The sequence below is a fragment of the Callorhinus ursinus genome, unplaced genomic scaffold (genome assembly GCF_003265705.2).
Source record: "Callorhinus ursinus isolate GAN/ISIS: 27379988/994484 unplaced genomic scaffold, GSC_fseal_2.0 scaffold11, whole genome shotgun sequence".
NCBI lineage: Eukaryota > Metazoa > Chordata > Mammalia > Carnivora > Otariidae > Callorhinus > Callorhinus ursinus.
The window spans coordinates 13,787,543-13,812,679 of NW_027397073.1; the positions used below are offsets into that span (position 1 = coordinate 13,787,543).

At 42.2% G+C, this 25,137-nt stretch overlaps 1 protein-coding gene and 1 pseudogene across 6 annotated transcripts in view; both read left to right on the plus strand.

Moving 5' to 3' along the window:
* The window catches only part of RNF152 (ring finger protein 152), a 76,890-nt gene extending 59,718 nt beyond the window's left edge, over positions 1 to 17,172 (plus strand). For all 6 annotated transcript variants that reach the window (XM_025886722.2, XM_073898096.1, XM_073898092.1 and 3 more), the window contains exon 2: positions 9,431 to 17,172. In XM_025886722.2, the coding sequence (XP_025742507.1) occupies positions 9,590 to 10,201 (612 nt within the window). In that variant the 5' untranslated portion in view covers positions 9,431 to 9,589 and the 3' untranslated portion in view covers positions 10,202 to 17,172. The remainder of the gene's footprint in view (positions 1 to 9,430) is intronic.
* LOC112835170 (protein YIPF5 pseudogene) lies at positions 867 to 2,543 on the plus strand (annotated as a pseudogene).
* Positions 17,173 to 25,137: the final 7,965 nt, after the last annotated feature.

Sequence of the window (25,137 nt, forward strand, 5' to 3'; positions counted from 1 at the left end):
TCTTGATTCCAATATACTTGGATTTTAAATATGCATTGCCAAACTGTGGATGGATCACATTCATTTATCTTTTTCCCAACTTGACTTAAATGCTTCTGAGTAAATGAAATGCCCCTGAGTAAATAACATCTCCAGAGACTGGTTCAGCTTCAGCTGCTCGGTTAGTTGCATTTTCAGAGAACAGAATTGGCGACTGTCCTGAGCCCGGTCTGTCAGGACTGCGGGTCGTGTGGCAGGTCCCTGGGGGCTGACCATGGCATTTTGGCTGGTCTGCTGCCCTCTGCCTGTTTAGCCACGATCTCTCTGTCCCACCCGGCCTGCCTCTGCCTGCCCCTGCTACCAAGGCCACTCTGCCTCCATACTGGGTCACCATGCCCTGCTGCATCCCTGTGGTCATCCAAGACCAATCACTTTCTAGATTCTTGACATCATTAAATACCGCAAACCACAGATGCTCATGGGAGGAAACAATGCAAATATTAGATTTGGGGCCGATGGAATTCTCATTTAACATTTGTCAGAGTCCTCGAATTCACTCCTTCTCCATTAAATCAGAGAGAGTAGTTAACACCAGTTGGACTCTACATGTATCAGGCAATTGTGTCCTGAAAGGATTGCTTTCTGCTACCAGAGGACCGGAAGGAAGTCAGCGACACATCGGTCACTGCCAGGCCATTCCCACTGTTGCCACTAATCAGACTGTTTACTAAGGTCCAATGTAACCAAGTGGTCTTGCCAACTGAAATACCACATTAAATGGAATTGTAATTATTTCATTTGATCCCATTTCAAATATTTACTTTTTCTTGAAGAATGAAGTAAATGACCTGTGTCAGAAAGACATGCTATTTCGACGTAGCAACGGAGTGAGTTCAGGGTCTTAAGCGTTGTTGGGGGGTTTTGGGGGTTGCTGGAGCTGCTGACGCCGCTTCCGCGTTTGATAATTTGCAATGGCAGGGTTTGATAACTTAAACACGGATTTCTACCAGACAAGTTACAGCATCGATGACCAGTCACAGCAGTCCTATGACTGTGGAGGAAGTGGAGGACCCTATAGCAAACAGTATCCTGGCTATGACTACTCGCAGCAAGGCCGATTTGTCCCTCCAGACATGATGCAGCCACAACAGCCATACACCGGGCAGATTTTTCAGCCAGCTCAGGCGTACACTCCAACGACACCTCAGCCATTCCATGGAAACAACTTTGAGGATGAGCCACCTTTATTAGAAGAATTAGGTATCAATTTTGACCACATCTGGCAAAAAACATTAACAGTGTTACATCCATTAAAAGTAGCAGACGGCAGCATCGTGAATGAAACTGATTTGGCAGGACCAGTGGTATTTTGCCTTGCTTTTGGAGCCACATTGTTACTGGCTGGCAAAATCCAGTTTGGCTATGTATATGGGATCAGTGCAATTGGATGTCTAGGAATGTTTTGTTTACTAAACTTAATGAGTATGACAGGTGTTTCATTTGGGTGTGTGGCAAGTGTCCTTGGATATTGTCTTCTTCCCATGATCCTACTTTCCAGCTTTGCAGTGATATTTTCTTTGCAAGGAATGGTAGGAATCATTCTCACTGCTGGAATTATTGGATGGTGTAGTTTTTCTGCGTCCAAAATTTTCATTTCTGCATTAGCCATGGAAGGACAGCAACTTCTAGTAGCATATTCTTGTGCTTTGTTTTATGGAGTCTTTGCCCTAATTTCCATTTTTTGAACTGAATTTTTCTGGCATGTGGACATCATTGGGCCAAAAAGGACTTTGAACTCTTAAATTGGACCAGCGAACTGCTACAGTGCAACTCTCATGCAGACCTAACATTTGACTGTTGGAGCAATGGAAGTAAACATGTATTTTTTGTTCATTTTTATAGAACTTTTGAATACTATGTTTGATTTGTCTGCAGTATGACTAGCTTTAAGTGTTTGTGCTTATACAAATAAGAATAAGAAGTGCTATTTCTCTCCTCTTCCTGCAGCCTTTGAAAAACAAATTTTTTCCTTGCAAATTACATTAAGATGTTTTTAATAGATTTTTATCAACTGTGGGAAACTAACCACAGAGCTAATAATCTTTCTTAGAAACAGCCCAGTCTTAGTTAAGAAGACAGGAGACTTGTTGCAGAAATATTTTTCCAAGGGATTAGGAAAGAAAAATTGCCTATATTCTCGAGTTAGATGCACATGAAGCAAAAAGTGATCCCAAAGTAGAATTTACGAGTTTGCACTTCCAAAATTTGACATTCCTTTAAATTATCTCATGGAGTTTTTGCTAAAATTCAACGAGACAAGAAGTTCATAGTCTGCTTTATTGTAGACAGGAAATGTGAACACCTGTTAAGATTAGCATTAACTAAACCATAGTGACCCAGACTGGCCACATTAATGTTCATAGTTGGATCTGCATATTTCCTAGGAAAAAGAAAATCACTAACCTTTTTTTGAGAAAAATATTTAACATGTCACAATTTCAGTACTGCAGTTATCAATGTAAAATGCATTTGATGCTTAGTAATTAAAATTTTCCCAATTTTAACTGCTAAAAAAAAAAAAAAGAAAGACATGCTATTTCAATAGAGGAAGAAAAGCAGTACAGTGTCTAGCTTAATCTCTGACTTTGAGATTTTTCTCAACATGACCATTGAATTGAAGGTCCTGTTGGAGACCATCAGGTGGAACAGTTCAAGGTCAGCCAGATGTAATCACTATTAGTCCATGCCACAGTTCTGAGGAGAGGCCTCCCAATGAATGTCATGGCCACAAATCTAAATCAGAATGTATGAAGGGTCTTAAGAGTCTAAGCAGAGTAAAACTATCTGGATTATTTATTTCATCAGCTTTTTTATCCTCATGTGCCTGGACTTCTAAAAGTAACTGGGACTTACAAACTCAGTATTGGAGACCTGTGCTACTTTACCACCCACTAAGTTCATAGTAGCACTTTATGATGCCCACACCTTTTAGAAAGGTGCTTAGGATTATCTAGTTTAGGGCCGTCTGGGTGGCTCAGTCGTTAAGTGTCTGCCCTCGGCTCAGGTCATGGTCCCAGGGTCCTGGGATCGAGCCCCGCATCGGGCTCCGTGCTCCGCGGGAAGCCTGCTTCTCCCTCTCCCGCTCACACTCCCCCTGCTTGTGTTCCCTCTCTCGCTGTGTCTCTCTCTGTCGAATAAATAAATAATCTTTATTAAAAAATTATATAGTTTTAAAAAAGGAGGAAGTTTTATTTTGTGAACATGTATCAATATGGTAAAGCATCGAATATCCATTGCCCCCAAACAGTAGCAACATACACAACCCTTTAGTTCTTGGCATTTCCCCCCCCAAATCATGCTTCCTCTAGTTACACAAATCTCAGTCCATTTTTTAAAAAAGATTTTATTTATTTATATGAGAGAGAGTGAGAGAGAGAGGGCACGCGTGAGCAAGGGGCCAAAGGAGAAGGAGCAGGAGAAAATCTCGAGCCGACTCAGAGGAGCAGGGAGCCCAGTGCGGGGCTCCATCTCACGACCCTGAGATCACAACCTGAGCCGAAACCAAGGAAAGCACTTTAGGGGTGCCTGGGTGGCGCAGTCGGTTGAGTGCCCCACACCTAATTTCGGCTCAGGTTGTGATCTCAGCGTCATGAGGTCCAGCCCTGAGGTCCAGCCCTGCATCGGGCTCCACGCTCAGTGGGGAGTCTGCTTCTGTCCTTCTCTCTCCCCCCCCCCCCCCCCCCGCTGCCCCCACGTGCTTGCTGTCTCTCAAATAAATAAACAAATCGTTTTTTTAAAAGGCATTTTAAACCAAGGCATGCATTAGGACTGCGTTCAGTGATTATTCAAGGCCTTTTATCTGTATATTGTACTACTGACATCATTTATGAAACTAAGTACTGTTTTATGAAGATATTTGAAAGTAAGTTCTATCTTATTATAAACCATAATTATTTTGAGACTGTCCTTCAGGGACTATTCCTCTTCTTGTGATCTGGTTTTTCAGATTCTTTCAAAATAAATTGTTCCAATATATTTCAGTATACACATGTTTGTATACATTCCAGTGAGGTGCCCTTTCCTCTTAAATGTAATGATTGCCATATCTTGCTTCAGTAAGGAAATAACATTGCCATATCTTGCTTCAGTAAGGAAATAACATCAAACTCTGGTTCCTGAGGCTCTCGCCAGTGTGTGCCTTGTGTATGATGCATTTGACCAGGCACTCGAGTTTATTTTCCAGCTTTTACATGTGCTTTGTTTGCATTCCCTTTCTTCTGTGATTGACTCACATCTTTCCAGGTTCCGAAGAAAAGGAAAAGGGATGATTCATCATTAGCTTCGGTCCATAGGCTCATAAATTTTCTTCTCTTTACCTAACTAATCATCATCATTACTAATTATGCTGCAGAAAATAAGCTGGAATACAGTATAGGCTGGCTTCATACCAAACACGTCCACGGATAAATCAGAGATGCTGCTGCCAAAATGGCTTGAGTGGCTAAGCGTGGAAGATAGGAACTGTTTCCCCATTCTGCTTTGGTGTTCAGCCTCTATCCTAGGACCTAGGCTCACTTGGATAGAGTTGGAAATTGAGTAGTATAATCTAGTTTTAAGGGAGCTCAATGCCAATTAAGTGAACATTACTTGGAACATAAATTCATGAATAAAATTGCATGTTGGTTTTGTTGAAAAATGGTGGTGTGGCAGGTCTTGGGGCAGGGCCAAGGAGAATACTTGCATTTTTCCTCCCAAGCTGTTCAAAATGGCAGTTCTTTGAGAGCCAGGGAGAGCTCCCTGGGCAGATGGCACACAGCACCGGAAGGAGTCTGGAGTCGGGAGGGAGGGAGGGAGATGACACCAGTGCTCCTTGAGCCCTTCACTTGACTTCCGCTACAGCTCCATTTTTCCTCATTAGCTGGTGAAGACGCAGGCTTCCAGAGGTTCAATGACTCGCTCTAGTGTCACAGCTGGTGGTGACAGAGCAAGGATTGGACCCGAAGTTCACTGAGGCCAAAGCCTCTGTTCTTCCTCCTCTGCTAAGCTGCTTCCCGCATTTTTATATGGAAGTAAGGTAAAGAATATGGCAGGAAGGAAGGTTAATAAATTGGTGGTCACTGTTTCCGTACTGGTGTCAAGAAATATTTTTTGTCCCAGCTCCACTCCTTGAGGGTGGTAGTCCTGAGCACCATTGTTAAGGAAAGCTGTCTCCAAATTCATAAAACTGCAAGAATCTGTGCTTTTTCTCTTACCCCTCCCCAGTTCTGTCATTTCTGCCTCCATAGCTCCAAGCAGTGAATCCTTCCCATCCACACACATTCACATCTCCCTGTGGTCTGTCACTGTGGCCTTATCTCTGTCCCTGGGCTTTAACGCTAAGGATAGAGAGGAGCATTTGCCAAGATTCACCAGCAAACCCTGTGTTTAGCTTTTGGATTTTAAGAAAGAATACATTCCGTACCTGGGGTCTGAAATTAGAAGGTTCTACCCTAACTGCTGGCCCACTGGCGAAGTCTGTCGGCTTTCCCCCTCTCTTAAGCTCCACACGCTCCCTTCGCCTGCACCTGTCGCTGGCGGTCACGGCGTTGGACAGCAAAGAGCAGACCCCGCAGCTTGGAGCACTCCTGCCTCCCCTGCTTCTCTTTGCTCAAATTTCTCTGTTCTCAAAACAAAGTGTTTGATTCCTTGCCCTCTCAGCTACTGTCCTGCCCCTTCGTCTTGCACTACCTCAAAAGGGGCTCCGGTGCTCCCATTCTAGCATCCCTGCCTGCTGTGTCACCTCCCTGATGCTCACTGAAAACACTCTTAAAAATACTAAGGATCTCCTGGCCACCAAAACCCAAGGTTCCCTCTCCATACGCTTATCCTGTTCAGGCCTTTTTTTTTTTTTGCCAGGGATGCATGCTGGGAGATGTTGATAGCTTTCCTTCTGCTTCTGTCTCCGTGCTTCCTTTCCATCAGACGGAGCTGTGTGCTCCCCGAGGGTGTCTCTCTGTTCTGTTCCATTGTCTCTGGCTGATAGCTCTTCTCTGTGGCTGTCACCTAGGTCTCCGGGTCCACACCTGACTCTTCTCTACAATATCAGCCCCACACTTTCAGCTTTTGTCCGACTCTTTTCTATCTTCCTGCATAACTTATTTCGTATATCTTCCCAGCACCTCAACTGGAATATGGCCCAAGCAGAACTCACTGTCGTTCTCTCGGGATCCCTATTTCTCTTAATGATGTCACTGTCCTCTCCAGACTTTCTGTGCCTTCTCCCCACTAGGGGAGATCTAGGGAATCCCACTCGGCTTCCCTAGAACCGCCTGGCACCTTTTATCTCTTCATCCTGATTGCCAGTCTTTCCTTCAACGATTCGTTACCTCTTGTCTAATATCATAATAGCTTCCCAGCAGTTCTTTCCATTCTATCCCGAATATGACTACCCTAATGAATCATTCTCATACTTTTTTTTTTTTAAGGATTTTATTTATTTATTAGAGAGAGAGAGAATGAGCAGGGGATGGGGATGGGGAGGTTGCAGAGGGTGAGGGAGAAGCAGACTCCCCACTGAGCAGGGAGCCTCACACAGGGCTCAATCCCAGGACACCAGGATCATGACCTGAGTGGGAAGGCAGATGCTTAGCCGACTGAGCCACCCAGGGGTCCCCTCATTCTCATACGCCTAACCTCTCTGGTGTTTTCCATCACCTGCTAGAAAGTCCCACATCCTTGGTCTGGCACTCAAGGCTGTCCACGGTGTGTGGTCTGTGCCTGGCCATGCTCACCCCTCCCCTCCCTGCAGGACTGCGCTCTCCGGCTGGGTCAGCGGGAGGGTGCTTGCAGGTTCTGTAAGAATTTTGTTTCCTTAAAAGGCATCTGGGGGTGTGTGGCTGTCTCAATTGGTGGAGCCTGTACTCTTGATCTTGGGGTTGTAAGTTTGAGCCCCACTTTGGGTGGGTGTAGAGATTACTGAAAAAGAAAATCTTAAAAAAAGAATAAATTAAAAAGGCATCTGTTTCAAAGACCTAAACATCAAAGCTAAAACTATAAAACTCTTAGAGGGGGCATTTTTAAGTTACTCTTGTATTAGGAAAAAAATCCTCTAGCTAGTGCCACAGGTAGAGTCTAGAAATAATGCTGTAGTTGCTCACCCTCTTTCCTTTGCTCAATGATTTCTGAACCTGAAAATAAACTGCCCCCTGATTTGACATGTTTAAATCCTCTCCATAATCCAGATCTTTCATTGAGCCATCCCTGATTCCTCCGGCTCCTGTATGGCTTGTATCACTCTGTATTTGTATTACAACTGTTTACATGCATAACTGGTTACCGCTAGGCTGGGAGTTTCTTGTGGGCAGTGACAAGGTCTTAGTTACAAGGGACAAAAACAAATACCATAAAGCTTGACGCACGGCAGATGTTCAATAATAATTTGAATGAATAAATGAATGGAAGAGGAAATCTATTCATGTTTTCTTTCTTACCTAACCTGAAATTGCTTAAGAGTAGGATTTGGATCTGATTCATCTTGATGCCCTGTAGTAGCTAGCATTGTGCTTTGTATCTGATACGCTCCACAGATATCTTGAATTTTTACTTTTTTTCAGCTTTACTGAGGTATAACTGACAAAATTGTAAGGTATTTAAGGTGTGCATGGTGGTGATTTGCTATATGCATTGTGAAAGGACCCCCCAATCTAGCTGATTAACACGTCCATCACCTCATATATATTTTTTTTTCAGTGAGAACAGTTGAGTTCTACCCTTAGCAAATTTCAATTATTCAATAAAAATTTCTTGAATTAGTAGCTAGATAAGTAGTTGATTATGATATGAACTTTCCGAATGCTGTATTACTGTATTTGACTTTCAGTAATATAATCTAGGCGCTCTTACTACAGCTAAAATGTTTTACAATTATGTTGCTCTTTTTGACTGTCATTGTTAATTTTTATTTTTTTAATTTTTTTAATATTTATTCATTTTTTTAAAAGATTTTATTTATTTATTTGACAGAGATAGAGAGCACAAGTAGGCAGGGAGGCAGGCAGAGGGAGAGGGAGAAGCAGGCTCCCTGCTGAGCAAGGAGCCCCATGTGGGGCTCGATCCCAGGTCCCTGGGATCATGACCTGAGCTGAAGGCAGCCGCTCAACCAACTGAGCCACCCAGGTGCCCCTGTCATTGTTAATTTTTACCAGTGATTATTTTTTGCTTTATGCTTTTTCTGCATTTCTAATTTTGATTTTTAACAAATCGTATCATTGGCAAGGAGTACATTCTTAATTTCACAAGGGAAGTTAGAAAAAGGAGGTTTGCTTTTTAAGAAACGTGCTGGAGCTTTTCCATGTTATTATCCCCTGGCTCTGGGAGTGGGTGGGGTTCAATGACTGGCAATTATTTCTACAAGAGTGGTTGGGTAGTTCTTTCCAGAGTCATTGTGACTCCATCCAGAGACCCGTAATTTGGATGCTTTCAATAGGAAACAGAGTTGGGCAGCCTTCACTGAAACCCTGGGTTCCTCAGACCCCAGTTAAGTTGAACTAAGTTACTTTGCTTCCTTTACACCAGGAGGCTGACACTCTTTGTTTTATGGTGGGGGGCTGCCTGGTGGGGGAGTGCTTGCCAGTCTTCTCTGACAGTCTCTTGCTAGACAATACTTGATTCTGACTGGTGAGTTAATAGTATTTGCTTGTAGTCCCGTTACTTGGTGCAAGCCTAAATAGTAATGCAATTAAAAGAACGGACTGAAAAATACTAGGGGTCCTTGTGTGCCTTTGCAAACCCTGCTGCCTGAAGGTTCATTGCTGCCGCTCGTCTTTGTTGCTGCTGTTGTTTTGAGTTTTTGTCTCTTTTAAAACCAAATGACAAGAATTACTTTGTTTCAGTGATTTGGTGGAAAAAAAAAACAACACATGCCTGTGTGCACTTCTTTGGCAGCATTGTTTTAATTTCCTATGAGAGAGGAATTGAGCGAACTAGTTACATGGAGTCCCTAGATTTGGGAAGTTGCGCCTGAATCTGGCGATGAATACTTACAGGAGGGTAAATAGAGTTAGGAAAAGAAGACCAGAGGGCCTAAGGAAAGAAATTTACTTCTAGGAGAGTTTGCTCTTATTGGAAGCAAGAGCATTTCTCCCTTGTATTTTAGAAGAACAAGCCAGGGTCCACCGAAATACACAAAACAGAATCAAGACTCCCTCTTTATGAAATACGGGGCATTGTGTACCCCCATGAAGGTGTTCCCTTTAGAAATGAGCAAAGTATTTACCGTAAGAAGCCGCCTGAGACAACTCGTTTACCTTCCACTGGGCATTCATTACCCAAGGAACTCCTGTAATCTCTCTCGAGTGGGACATTTTTACGTTTTTGACCCAGTGCCAAGACATTTGAATTCCGGCAGATGTGCTGACATCTCAGCTTGTTTGAAATCATTAACTTTTCTGCATTTTTTTTTTATCTTCTTCAGAAATGAACACACTTGAGTATGCTCTATGTCCCTGAGCTCCCCGGTCACCTCACGACTTTGGAAAGACAAGAAGGAAGGCGTGGGAGTGCCAGCCCCTGAGAACAAGCTCCTTGCCCTTGGCCTTGGCCCTCCTGCTTCCTGGCCACAGCCACGGCCACGATGGAGACGCTCTCCCAAGATTCCTTGCTGGAATGTCAGATCTGTTTCAACTACTACAGCCCCCGGCGAAGGCCCAAGTTGCTGGATTGCAAACACACATGCTGCTCGGTGTGCCTCCAGCAGATGAGGACGAGCCAGAAGGACGTAAGGTGCCCCTGGTGCCGGGGCATCACCAAGCTGCCCCCGGGCTTCTCTGTGTCGCAGCTCCCCGACGACCCCGAGGTCCTTGCGGTCATCGCCATCCCGCACGCGTCCGAGCACACCCCAGTGTTCATCAAACTTCCCAGCAATGGGTGCTACATGCTGCCCCTGCCCATCTCCAAGGAGCGAGCGCTGCTGCCGGGAGACATGAGCTGCCGCCTGCTGCCCGGGAGCCAGCAGAAGGCCGTCACCGTGGTGACCGTCCCCACAGAGCAGCAACCTCTGCAGGGCGGGGCGCCCCCGGAGGCGGGGGAGGAGGAGCCAGACAGGCGGGGCGTGGCGAAAAGCTCCACCTGGTCCGGGGTGTGCACTGTGATCCTGGTGGCCTGCGTTCTCGTCTTCCTGCTGGGCATCGTGCTGCACAACATGTCTTGCATTTCTAAGCGCTTCACTGTGATCTCCTGTGGCTGAACAGGGCTGCAGGGAAGTCTCTCTTGGGTGCCAACTCGGGGTTGAGCAGGTGTTGGTGATGGGATCGCAGCGAGAAGATGGGGGGCGACGCTGATCATTTGGTGCCAGCCATGGCCTCTGGGCTACCACTTGATTAACCGGAGACAGACACGAAGGGCAGACGTGAGGTCTCAGCAAGCTACCGGGCCAGTCGTTCTGAGTGTTGGTGGCAACAGCTTCCAGGACGATTGCATGCATCCTCATAATCATTTATTAAATGGACTGTAATTTATGATTTGTCCAAATCATGTTACGAGATAGACCTAATCTACTTAGATGTTAAACCGTGCAAGTGCATACAATGTGATCTCTAAATGTGGTAGATTAAAACAGAGATGCTTATGTATACAAGTAGAATTAAACCTGAGAATCCACGTAAAACTTCAGCGACGACGTGCAGTGCTGGTTTCTTTCCCCTTTGTAATGGAAATCCAGTCTTCATTTAGTTGCTGAGGCTTTTTATACTTTTTGAATGGCACCCAAATTAAAATAAGTGAAGGGGACGGTCATTTTTTTTTTTGGAGAAAATGTCTGAACGAGTGTTTCCAGTGTGTTGTGTTTTGTTACATACCTTCATTTTTCTTCCCTTGTAATTAGAGCTCGCTACGTGTTTATTAAACTGAAAGCCCAACAGGGGAGCAATAAACTGAGTAATAATGAGAAATGCCTAATCCCACAGGAACCCTATATGCCAATTTTTCTCAAGCCATCTCACAAAATAAGAATTTTAAATGTAAATATTGTGTACTTGTGTGTGTGTGCATGTGTGTGTGCGCGCGCGTGCGTGTGTGTGTCATTTGATTTACCTCAGGTTTTGAATCTTTTCAGAAGAATCCCAGGAGTAAGACTGTGGGCCTGAATGAGTCCAGGGTCTGACTCGGTGGCCACCTCTTGGGCACTGGGATCCGCCCAGTGAAGTGTCGCACACTCGTCACTTCCAACATTTGCTCCTCTTCTGTGTATTCAAGTCCTGTATTCTGTGAGGCACAAATGAAAGTAACAGAAGATTCTGTCTTTTCTCCCAGTTTGGAGGTATTGTAATAGATGTGAGTGTTGTCCATCGATGACAAACCTGGACTGACATTTTAATAGTCCATGATTGCTTTTTGAAAGATGCTCCGTGAAAGTTAAACTGTAGGATTCCAGTTTCTTCTTGTGGGTATAAGTGAGAAAATCTCTTGTATTTCAAAATATGTTTATTGAGAAAAGTGACAAGATAAACTAAGAACTCACGTTCCCAATCTAAGTGGATCAGTTCATCATAAATTCTCAAATACTCTTAAATGTGCAGATGCTGGTGAAGAAAGGTCTGCTGGCGTTAAGTGGTAAATTCCTGGGCCTGGATGTGTGTGTGTTCAGAAAAAGCTGTGAGCTTTACAATTCTCTTCTAATTTCTTTTATGGAATTCATGAAGCAAGTGTATTTGAGAGCTAAAAGTAGAAATTAGGTTAAAATGCCGTTTTATTGTGTAAGCTATTGGGCATTATACAATAAATAATCTAGGATTTATTTGGTATTAATAATTTAGGTATCATATTAGCTGAATACTGTCCTCTATTACGTAACATAATATACTGTTGGGTTAGTGTTGATTTCTCAAACTCTGCCAGGCTGCCGTGATGCATGTCTGACCTAATTTCTATTCCTCTCAGAGGAAAAACCCCACAGATAATGTTCCATTAAGAATGCTACATTTCAATCGCTTCTCGGCCTTTTGGCTAAGATCAAGTGAAGAATGCTACATTTCAAATGGACTTGACCCTTGCAATTTTCAGCCAGGCCATATTTGAGTTAATTTTGTGAATGATATCTACATCTGTTTATGTACAGTATAAAATGACTGGCCCTGTAGTGCAGTATGTCCTGGAGTTCTACGTGTTAAGTAGGTTACACATAGACACTAATGTGCGTGGCGATAGGGCGCCCTGTGTTTCTTAGTGCAAAGCCGTAGAGTAAAAATGTCCACGTAACTTAAAAACAATCTCTTGACTTTACAGTTTAAGGTAACAATAACACCAAAATCAGAATTTTGTGTGTGCGTCTTACTGACCTAAGAAATATTGTTTAAATGGATTCTGCCTGCAGTTATTTGTGCATTGCTTGTTAAAGTGTGCAGTTGTGCACATGTGTGTGTGTTTGTGTGCGTCCTATCTCAGCCTGCAGATAGAATTTTTGTAGACTTGATGTTTTCATGTTAGTTGGCATCCCATCCTGCTGGCCTTTTCTGGCATTTCCCCACGACACTAGCAATTCATCTACCCCGTGTGACAAAAGTCCAGTGACACAATCAACCGGAATTCACAGTTGCACATCAGTGGAAAAAAAAAATCACAACTGAAAGCACAGAAAGTCAGAGCTGAAAGCAACCAACCATGGAGCCCCACAGAGGTATGTGGCCCCTTGTAATTCTGCAGCAAAAGGGATGCAAGAACTGCATTACAGTTTCTCTTGCTCCTTCCTAGGCCTGATGATATCTCTATTGGGCTATGGTCTTTTGGAGGGTAGATGAATTCCCTTTACTAACTCAATAGTGTTTTAGTTTTTTGTTTTTGTTTTTTTAAATATATATATATCCATTTTAGTTAGCATCTACCTCTCGGAAATGAAAGGAGGGTTGATTTAAGGATGAGTATAGACGTTTAATAAAAATGATGTGATTTGAATTTTTAAAATTGCAAACCATTGGTTCCCCCCGCCCTTATGTAAAGGACAATGAGTGTTGTGTAAATAGTAAACTTTAAGAAGCATGAATTTTCATCTTTATTAACGATCTTGACATAAGCGAGAGAATGGTTAATATGTTAAGTAGAGCCAACCGAGTATGCTGTCAAAAAGCATTGTCTTTGGGAAATTTTTGTATAATGACCTGGGGCATAAGTTGTGAGGAAAAGGTAAATGGGTTCTCAGTTTCAGTCATACTTAATGATTAGAAAGCTAAAAGGTATTTTCTTTAAGAACATAATTAAGTTCAATCTCTAGCATGACTTAAAAGTAGGTCCCTTGAAGGTTAATCCATGTGCTGGTGCAGGCTTTGAGATCTAGTCTGTTCAATAGATCTTTCTCCAATGATGGAAATGTTCTATGACCTATGCGGTCCAATATAGTGGCCACTGGCTAGTGGGCAGTTGAAGCGGGGTTAGTACGACTGAGGAACTGGATTTTGTATTTTATTTCATTTTAAGTTATTTAAACATAGTCACTCACTTTTGGCTGGTGGCTACCATATTGGATCGTGTAAATCTGGAGGGTTGCGCGGTAGGATCTAACATGAGAGTGTTAACAGAGTAAGGCTAAGAAGACAGTTTGTGGTTTAGTAACATGCAGTTGGCTAAAAAAAATCCTTTCTGGGCTTGATCTCAAGTATGATGATTAAAATTCATTGATTGCCCTTTGGGGTTATTACTTTCATACTTTGGGCCCAAGAATGGTCAGTGAAGCTTAAAGAGTGCTTTATGAAGCCCCTTTTCTGGGATCATTAGCTGTATGTGAATCTATTGTCCAAAAATAGTAGTTAGACAGTAGCTGTAAAAACTTTTGACTTGCAAGCTATGCATGACCTGTACTATGAAACTGTGTTTAGGGTCTTATGGCCAAAAACAAATGTTACAGAAAAAAAGAAAAAAAAAAAACCCTAATGAAATTCCTCTTCACTTTGAGCATCTTACCCAGACTTCATCACTGCATGAGTAAGGTGTGAAATGTAAGAGAAATCATGTTTTGCAGTGTTCATAGAGGGTTTTTTGTTTGCCCTTGAAGTCTGCCGGCTCGTCGTCGTGTTGGGTGTGGGCATATGTGGGCATCCTTTTTCAGATACCAGACTACAACATAGGGACTGTTTTTAGAGTGAGATTTGACACCTGTCATTTGGTTTTTCCTTTTATCCCTTAACGCTGAACAAATCGCAAATTTGCAGCCTTGCACAAAGGCATTTTTTTTTACATTAAAAAACATTGCCCATGGAATTTAAAGACTGGAGGGTTATTAAAGTTACTAAAATTGCTTTTTAAGTGAGTAAAGGAAAGCAGAAACTTCAGTTGGAGATATATTTTCATAGAAAGATGAGACTCTCCTGGTAGTATGGTATTTGTTATGGTCTAGATTTTGATTTGAAGAGTTCCCATTGCTGTATTTGAAATCCCGTGCTGTGTCAAAATTGGCTAGTCTGCTTTTCATTGTTTCTGAATGTTAGGTAAACATTGCGTTTGTCTCAATTTAGCAAAATCTGGTGAATTTTTTTTCCTAGAACTTGTCAGTGGGCGTGACCTTTTTAGCTTTTAAAATTATTTAGTTTTTTTTTTTTTCCAAAATGGTAGTTTTTCTTTAGACTTAAGAGGAATTTAGAGGTCCAGAGGTTATTGGTATGAGAGGAGTGATATCGAAAAGGTTTGAATTTCTATCTTCTCCTAAAAGAATGATGCTGCCAATCAGTCAGTGTTTTGTTTCCATACAAGTTGTGTCACCAGTCAGTTGATCTGTCATCCTTGACCTGGAAGGAGAGACTGTTCCTTGCCATTTTCATCACTCCCAGGAAAATATCACTTATAATATAACCCTTACCAAAACAGAAGCTCCAAAGAAGAATGAAGTAATCAAGAAAACTCAGTGACTGTGTTGAAAGTAGTAGTCTATCTCAAAAGCAATGAAGATCAGTTAAATATTATTAAGCATGAAATACTTCTAAAAAATAAGTGGAAATTCAATCCATTGATTTTTTTTTTCTGACATGATTCACTATATATAGATACACATATCTGTATCTGCACATACAGGTGTAGACATACATGTAGACACACACACATGACTTACCTGTAACAGGAGTTAAAAAATCAAGTACAAAATGTTAGTCACATTTTCCAATTTGTGGGTTATATAATGTTGAATTTAGATATTAATTTCTTAACAAATGCTATGGGCTGCATACATTATATCAAACCAACCACCTTTGGGAATGTCTAGATGAATAAACCCTTGAGACTTCAAGCATATGAAGAGGTGGGTTCTACTGTACACATTTTATTGGAAAGCCATTGATGATCGAAGAACATAAGCAGGTGGGGCATTTAATTTCCGTGTTTCAAATGGCTTGTTTTTTGGCTCTGTTCAGGCATCATGGGTGGAGTACCATTATTCCTAAACTCTTGCAGCATGGCTCCAATTTTTCGGCACAAGTTTACTTGCACAGTTGGGCCAAGGGATTTTTTTTTTTTTTTTTTTTTTTTTTTTTTTTTAGGATTCACTGCCTGGGGTATCCCACTATGTATATTTCACTTATGATGTGGTGGTGCTTGAAAACACTCATCTTGTTAGCTGGACTTTATTATTCTAGTCTAAGATTTTTGATACGATTCATATTAATGATCTTTTTAGGGACAATCAGTAATATTTGGGGCAAAGTACAGAGGAGTCTCTTGAAGTCTGAAAAGGCATGCATTTTCTTTGTTTTTCTGGGGTGCTCTCTTATAGTCCCTGTTCTAGAACACTGCTCTAAATTCATCACTACGGGCTGTAGGGCTGGTAGCCTGTGTGAAAGTTTTCTGTATTCTCCCTGTGAGTTATTGGGTTATTCCAACAAGAGTTTTCCAAAGGGGGATGTTCCATTTTTCATTTGACATTTGCTTTTTGAGAATCTGGAAGTAGACGATTGAATGTGAGGGTGGTAAAGGAGCATGGGCTGTAAGGAGGAAAAAGAGGAGGAAGATGTCCCCTGGAAGGGGAGCGAGGATCAACCTCAATCGGTGTCATCTGTTTAAATGGGAGGACAGAGTAGCTACTATCATACACCGTGGTTCAGGAAACTCCTGGTCTGATTTTTCTGGCTGAGAGACAGATCTGTGGGAGCAGTGAAGATGCGGCCTCAGGTCTATAGCAATAGATAGATGTGCTCAAGACAGTGAGAAAATACTTGCAGAAAAGGAGAGAAATCTGTAATGGGAACATGGGTCGAGAACAAAGTATATAGGAGCTGAAGGTCAGTCGTGGCAGAAACCAGCTGAAGAAAGAAACACAGGGACGACTAGGAATAACTTAAGACAAGCACAATTAAATTCCAGATGTTTAAGTTGAAAACCTATAGGGAGTGGGCTCGGCCAATGACAGGATCCAAGGAGGGCCCCCCGGGTTGTCCACATGCTAGACAATCTCAGAGCCTGCTTTAGAGTTGGTTGCTGAGTCATTACAGACAAACTCTAGTAACACCCTCTTAGCAGTGGAATGCAATGCCTGTGCCTATGGATGTATGCCGACTTGAGTAGGTTGATACTATTGGGAAGACTCGTTCAAGAATATTTTGTTTTTCAATCCTGGTTGTTGTCATTTATTATATTTTCTTTATTCCACCACGTGTTCCTGTTTGCCTCACTTGACAGTTGCAGGAGGGGAGGCTGGTGTCAGCTTGGGGTGGGTGCAGACTTCCCCATCATAAGCCATGCGGCTGCTCTGGAGGATTCCTGCCGGTCTTCCAGCTCCACTGGTGGGTTCCCTGGCCCTCTTGATAACTAATATTCCAGTCAGATGGCTAGATTAATGCTGCTCAGAGGCTAACTCAAGTCCTTGACATGTTTCATTCACAATTATGTGGATTATTTATTTTAGGAGCTTTTCTTTTGAAGGGCCAAATAGCCCTACAGATAAATGAGCTGCTGGGCCATGTAGAAAATATTGTTCAAATGTTGCCAAATAATTGACTTTGTAAGGGGGATATCAAGCTGCTGTTTATAAATCTGAATGTCTTAAAAGCATTCTTGCTTGCTCTCTCTGGTGTAGATGGTGTCTTAGCAAGTCCTGAGTTTTTCCAAGGAACCCAATTTTAATATATGGTATTTTTGTATGCCAAACTGGTGTCTTGTCCTTTGTATATGTGGTAATGTTGATTTTATGACTACTGTTAAAACACATTTGCTATGATTAAAATTCATAAAACGATTTCAAATAGACTCACGCGTTGGTTTTTTGTGTTTTTTTTTTTCTTCCCACTCCATGAAGAAAAAAAAAATTGCCTGGAATTTTCATCATCAGCTACTCTAAGAATTTTAATAGACTTAGGTAATAAAGCAACAGGGAGCTCCCGAGCCAAGAATTTTCAGCGGAGGTGACCTTCAAGTGGCTCCTCCAAGAAGCTGAAGAGCGCATGTGTAATGAGTAAAAGCAAGGATGGTGTTGCAACTTGGGTTTTCATGACTTCCGGTGGCCCTACCTTTCTCCTTCTCCTGTTTAGACATGGCCATGTGTGTGTCAGGCCCCAGGTGGACCATCTTATTATACTATGTGTAGAACAACTTCACATAGGCGCTCGTGTAGTGAGAGGCAGTGTGATCTGCCTCTTGGCTCTGAATCCGGAAAGGTATCCTTCAATGCATATTTTCATCAGTGGGACAGAGAGTGTTTGGGAGAGCCTTTTTTGATAAAAAGCATCCTGTCTTTCAATAACTCTGGATCACATCAATGAATTTCAATTCAGTTTAGCAAGTGGCCTAATCCTTCTTAAGGGGTTATCAATGATCTGATCATGCATGCATGCTAGTATAAGCATGACCTGGCTCTCTCTGGGCAATTATGAAAAAATAATCCCCATAGTTTTAAAAGCATGAGACTACTGTGATTCAATACCCATTTCTTGTACCAAAAAGCACACTTTGTACTAGGGAGTCCAGATCTTTGGAAATGTGAAATCTATTTATCATATTTTAGAATTTCTTGTATGGATTTCTCTGGTCTCAGAGCGAGTGGGCATGTGTGTGTGTGTGTTGGGGCGGCTAGGGATTCCCTTACATCCCTCCTGCATGCTTGAGCTTTTCTAAATAGGGGCAGAAAGGCATTTAAGGCATTTATTAAAGACCTTAGCTTTTCCAGGTCTTAGCTCCTCCATGCCCAGGACTGGATTGTACCTATAGCCTTATCTAGAGACTTCTCTGTAGACTTAGTGGGAATTGGGGTAAATGACAGGGGGGCACAGGAGAGCCCTGCAAGCGTACCTTGCCTGGGGAGGCCCATGTTGGCAACCTCTTTCAGATGAGGCTCTATTTGGATAGCTAGTGCAAGTTTTCTGCCTCTGGGTGTAGGGTTGGAAGAAGGGGGGGGAACCTGTTGTCAACTCCAAGGTCGTTGCCATTCTGGCCCCTCCCTGCAAGTAACCAAGTAACCGAGGGTCTGGAGGGGATGGTAGAGGATGCACAGGGAGTGATTGGAGCCAGGCCCGGCATCCACTGAGCGCCACCCTCCCCCTCAGTCCTTACATCTGCGTCCCCTCCAAATGTTCGGCCAAATTTCCTGAAACGAAAACCTGTTTACCTGCCAATGCATGAGTTTTCTCAATGCTTTTGTTTCCAGCGAGGACTCTTGAAGAGAAACCCATGTTCAGTGTACATAGTGTAGCACTAGGCTGGGGAAATGGCAGCTGTGGGGAAAGGAACTGATCCCGGGACCTGACTGAGCCTCTGCTTTTCTTTTTATAGGTTTGAAAACTTCTGCACAATTCTACTTGACCCAGAAAATGATAGAGCCGTAATTGGATTCAGTCTCTCTTTGCTCCTCCTGTTACTTGCATTCCCCATCTCTTCACCCTATTTTGCTTGATAAGTGAATGTATTTATTCTCATTTGCAAGAGTAAGCAAAGGTGGAGATGTGCATGCGTGTGCACTGTGTGTGTGTGCATACACATACATGTGAACATGTCACGGGCTCTTGGCACAGAGGTTTTTTAAAGGTTGAAAGAGTGAAGATCTTTAGGGATAGATCAAAGTAGAGAAAAGTACACCAATCGGGCTACCAAGAAAGGAAAATTGATATGGACTCCCTTGGAAAACGAGAGGGGAGGAAGCTCTTGTCGGGGCACTCGTTCCTTCTCGGGGCATTCCAGCTGCTCGCCAGACCCTAGAGCTGCCCAGACGAACGAGATGGAAAGGGCCGTTGTCCTCTTGAACTTCACAGTCCTGGAGGGAAGATAGGCACTAGTAAGTACAGTTTACGTCCAGTGCAGGGGTCCACGGTGTTTGAACGCACGTGACAGGGAAGAGGGCAGGCTGATCTGGTGGGTTCTGGGGAAGAGATTAGTCAGAAAGGGCAATGGCTTCTAGAATAAGCTCTGAGGATAAATTGGGGTCAGTGAGGACCATTTGTGAAAACACATGTGAGAAGGGATAATAAGACAGAGGAGGCATGATGCCTTTTATAGAGGCAGAACTGGCTTTTCTGGTCAGGCTCCCTGCCATTCATGTGTTGCCTTATGCCACGTCGCACTGTAATTGATGGTATTTCAGGACGACTCGCCAGTCCCCAGAAATATCCATAAAAGAGCATTTCACAAAAGCCCACCTACGGGGTCTATTCTACCAGGAGTTATTTTCGTCAGACACCGCTGTATGTGGAACTGACCCCACAGTGACCATTTCACCTTGCTGTGCCCACAAAACATGGCCGTTTCGCTCCGCCAGCGCCCTGTGCGGAAGGACAGGACGGGTGGAGACTTTTGTCCCAATAGCTACGGTATCACTTTCTGAGTTGAACAGGTTTAGAGCTGGATGCTGCTGACAGAGGCTACAGATCAGCTCTAAGGTCAAGTCTTGAGAAAAACATTGCCCAAGCCATATTTGTGATAGTTGTAGGTATTATATGAAAAAGGTTTTGTGGTTAAATAACCTGGGAAAACACTGGTTTAAACAGGGATTTTTTTTTTTAATTGTAGAACTTTCTAGAGCCTTTAACATGTGTGGTATGTCCTCTTGAGAAACAGAACCAATAGGATGTATGTGTGTACACTATATGTTTATATATGAGAATATACAGATGTGTATAAATCTATCATATTAGGGTATGTATCTATCTATAAAGATATTTATTTTAAGGAATTGGCTCATGTACCTGTAGAAGTTGGCAATCTTCAGAGCAGGCCAGTAGGCTGCAGACTCAGAGAAGGGTTGATGCTGCAGCTTGAGTCCAAAACCAAATGCTGGCAGAATTCCCTCTTCTTTGGAGGTCACTATTTTTTCTCTTAAGGTCTTCAACTTAGTGAATTAGACCCACCCACATTAGGGAGAACAATGAGCTTTATTCAAAGTCCACTGATTTAACTGTTAATCTCATCTACAAAATACCTTCACAGCAACATCCAGGCCAGTGTTTGACCAAATATCTAGGCATCATGGCCTATCCCAGTTGACACATAAAATTAACCATCGCAGTATGCTAAAGGGCCTTGCAAATCTGGAAAAAGGAAACATAATACATATCATTTCCTCCCAATTTATGTGAGTAAAGAATCCATTGTTTGCAGAACACCTATTAACATCTGGTAAAACAGTTTGGAGACTACTGACCTTGAATAATGATTCACAACTTTGTCTTGCTCCAGATAATCAAAATATGGCCAAAAAAAAAATATATATATATATATATATACACATATATATGCAGTGCTTACTTTTTATGTAGTAAGATTAAACCATTACCCATGTTTGCTTTTTAAGACAATAACATGTAAATGTAAAATAATCCAATACTTTTATTAGATTTACTTTCATGTTATATTGTAATTTGCATGCTAAAATTCCATGCACTGCACACATTACTGATGAAATGTTCTCATATTAGCAAATTATGGGGGAAATATGTATACATCTGCTTTAGTAATAAGGGAATGGATGATTCATACTTGAACACAGTGCATACATACCAGAGTAATTTTGGAAAATTATAGCCTAAAAATTCATAAATATTCATTACTATATGCTATGGGGTTAAAAACAACTCACAACAAACTAAATTGATAATGATGAACAAAACTAACAATAATTTGCTGTTAAGAAGCAGAAGAGCAGCAATTAAAAAACATGATTATTCAAGGCAGTACTGGTAATTAATATGTATCCTTCCCCCAAATTGTAGGAATCCAACTACTTGCATATGCACACATGCAACTGGAGCCTTGCAATGTTAGTAAAATACTGAATTGGAGCCCGGCCTAAATTCTCCAAAGTCTAAAAAGCACTAATTTTAGTTTAAAAATACCAAATGTAGCAAAACATATATAGATGTTATTAATGAGTTGATCTCATTCAGGCACTTAAGAAAAAGTTTTAGGATTGTCAAGGGCAACCCATTAGGAAGATTTGTTGGCCCTGCAGTGGGCCGAGGGCCATACTTTGAGAACCACTACATAGAGGATTAGGCAAACAAAGGAATTTACGAATATATGCAAAACACATAAATTAAAAAATTATTTTATCATTTCATAGAAAATCATTTTAATAGAAATATAAATTTCGTGGAATAAAATCAATAGTTGTAATAATTACCTTTTTAAAAAAGATTTTATTTAGAGGGGCGTCTGGGTGCCTCAGTCGTTAGGTGTCTGCCTTCTGCTCGGATCGTGATCCAGGGGTCCTGGGATCGAGCCCTGCATCAGGCTCCCCGCTCGGCGGGAAGTCTGCTTCTCCCTCCCTCACCCCCCTGCTTGTGTTCCCTCTCTCGCTGTGTCTCTCTCTGTCAAATAAATAAATAAAATCTTAAAAAAAAAAGATTTTATTTGGAGAGAAAGCACGCGCCCATGTGTGCGCATGCTCGAGCATGGCGCGGGTAGGAGCTGTGGTGTGCAGAGGGAGAGGGAGAGAGAAAATCTCAAGCAGACTCCCTGCTGAACATGGATCCTGATGCGGAGCTCGATCTCACTACTCTGAGATCATGAACCCGAGCCAAAATCAAGAGTCGGATGCTTAACCGACTTAGCCACCCAGGTGTCCATGTAATAATTACTTTCAATATACTCAATGCATAAGCCATGTAAGGGCTTATCTATGCTTCTATAAATTTCTATCAGTTTATATATACTTTAAACACAATTGGCCCCACTGCACAGTTAAGTTCCCTGTTAAATTACATCCCCCACCCCCACCATTTAGAACAAATCACACCTCCTTTCTAGCTTTATGTCAGACAACCAAGAAATGGTCCTGATTTTACCCCCTTCTAATGTGCCTCATCCCCCAGCCATCAGAAGGGAAACATTCACTCCAAAGTAGAAGCTTTGCTCTTCCTCAGATTTCAGCCCAGCTCCTCTAGCCTTTTCCAAAGCAGATACTTAGTGGCTTTTATTTCTATGGAAACCATTGTTAATTTCAGAATGACTTCAGTTTATATAGTTCTGAAAAATGGTGTTCTGCTATAAAAAAAAAAAAAAAAAAGAGGATGGGGTGCCTGGCTGGCTCAGTCAGTAGAGCACGTGACTCATGATCTTGGGGTTGTGAGTTCAAGCCCCATGTTGGGTGTAGAGATTACTTAAAAATAAAATCTTTTAAAAAAAAAGGATTGAATATGTAAATTTTGGAGAAGCAGAATTAGTGGATGTGCGACCACATGGGAAAAGACTTCCTATAAGAGAATTTGAACACGGTACTACTAAGAGAGGGGATCGTGTTAATCCTGCCCTGGATTTATCCTGATAGACCTATTTGTGCCTGACACTCGGCACTGCACCCCCGAGCACTCAGAGGAGTGATGGAGACTCAGTGAGTATTTGCTGAATGAATGAGGGTCTGAGTCATTTCGTCTGCTGGGATAGCTCAGCACGGTCAGGTTTGGATACACTGCCGGTTTTAGAATACCCAAGTGGGCTGGGATTCTCTTCTTTGCAGATCTCATCACTTTCTGCACTTAGATTCTTGCTACTGCTGTGGGGAATAGTTTGCTTTCTCTTTCCTGCCCATCAAGCTCATTTTAATGAGCTGCTCCTGTTCAGCTGTCTTGCTACAATACAGTCATTTCCTCTTCCTTAAATTGTTCATGCTTGAGGCTGACTGCCTTGGTGACTTCACTTGTTAACCAGAATGAACTGATGTCACGTCTATTCCAGCCCTCTCACTTGACCATCTACAGATGTTGTGCATTCCCCATAGCCCATTGGCACACAGGACCGTGCTTGATTTTGTTGTCTTTAATTATGGTGTGTGGTGTGTGTGTGTGAGGAGGGAGAGGGCAGGGCCGGGAGTCGGGGGAGACAGGTGAGGCTGCTGGGGTGGGACATGTAAGGAGGCGCTCACTCTGAGAGGCATCCACTGCCTTGGCCTGGTCTCGGCTCTGGGAGGAGCAAGGGAGGATATGTGTGAGTGTGACTGTGTGTGTGTGTGTGTGTGTGTGTGTGTGTGTGTGAATAGATGAGCGTGAGCATGGATGTATGGGTGTGTGTAAGTATGTGAGCATGAGTGTGAGTGTGGGTAAGTATGTGAGCGTGAGCATGGATGTGTGAGCATGAGTGTGCATCGGTGTGTGAGAATGAGTGCGATTGTGGGTGAGTATGTGTGAGCATGAGTGTGCATAGGTGAGTGTGTGTGAGGGTGATGAGTACTGACTGTAACTGGATTTAAGGTGGTGCTAGATACCTGTCGGTTTCCCCAACAGTTGCACACAGTGTGTACTCTGCACACAGTAGGTGCTCAGGAAACACTGAGTATGCTCAAGTAGAAAATAATCCAAATTATAAGGTGATACCTTATCTTTCCAGTGAGAAGTTCTTTAAAAAAATGCAGTTTAAGTCAACTTGAATATATAAACTTTTATAGGCACAGATATCAAATGTCTGCTATAAATATAATTTACCTTAATTGTACAATATATTTTAAATCTTAGGTGCCTTTTAAAAAAAAATTCTATCAGGTGACCTCTATACAAATTTAAAACTAGGGGAGTCTGGGTGGCTCAGTTGTTAAGCGTCTGCCTTCGGCTCAGGTCATGATCCCAGGGTCCTGGGATCGAGTCCTGCGTTGGGCTCCCCACTTGGCAGGGAGCCTGCTTCTCCCTCTCCCACTCCCCCTGCTTGTGTTCCCTCTCTTGCTGTCTCTCTCTCTGTCAAATAAATAAATAAAATATTTTTTAAAAATTAAAAAAATAAAACTAGCAATTTCCTCATTTTACAATGGAGATGATCATAATAGTACATGATTTATAGGGTTGTTGTGAGGGTTAAAACATTTAATGCAAATAAAGGACTTAGAACAGCGCCTGGTATGCTGTGAGGTCTCATCCAAGGACTGTGCATGCGTGCCTCTGTGTGGGCATGTGCGTTTCTAGTCCACGTGCCTAATCCAGTAGATCTTTGTTATTCTAAGTATATAAACCTCATAATAGGAAAGACAATAAGGATGTGAAAATTTGGGCTACTTTCTCCTTTCGGAGGGGTCATTTTTTGAAGTAAACAATCTGACCTTTTCTTTGGGCATATATAATAACTGTCAGGTAACTGTCACTGACTCCACTTTGGAAAAGACCTGCATTCAAATTTCAGTGGAAGGTTCTAGAAATGTAAGGTGAAATTGAGGCTGTGGAAAAAGGCAATTGGGAGACAAAGCCTCTAGAAAATAACAATGACTAACTCTCTGTGCAAATATGACTCCCTTTGTCTCTTAAAATTTTTCATGCCTTTGGGTGAAGTTTTTTTCCCTCTTTTCCCTTTTTCCCAAACAAAATGTCTATTTCATTACAGTCTTCACTTTGCTCTTCAAGACTGAGTGACTTTAGGTGCGTTTAATTCAACTGAATTTATTCGAGGAGCTCAAGAACTAATTTATTTATTCTATTTATTTTTACAGCATGCCCATTACCCAGGGATTCTGGGCACATATAAATGATCTGCTTGGGACTGACAAACAAGAACTGGTGATAAATGGACAGTGAGCAAACTGTCTGAAAACATTAGTCAAAAGGATTCTTCCCTTCCAGAAATGCTTGGTTAAGCAGGTTGGTCTTTCAGTTTTCTTGGATCTTGACATTTTATGTTCACATTGGTTGCTTTTCTTTTTTCTTTCTTTCTTTTTTTTCTTTCTTTCTTTCTCTCTCTCTCTCTTTTCTTTCTTTCTTTCTCTTTTTCTTTCTTTCTTTCTTTCTTTCTTTCTTTCTTTCTTTCTTTCTTTCT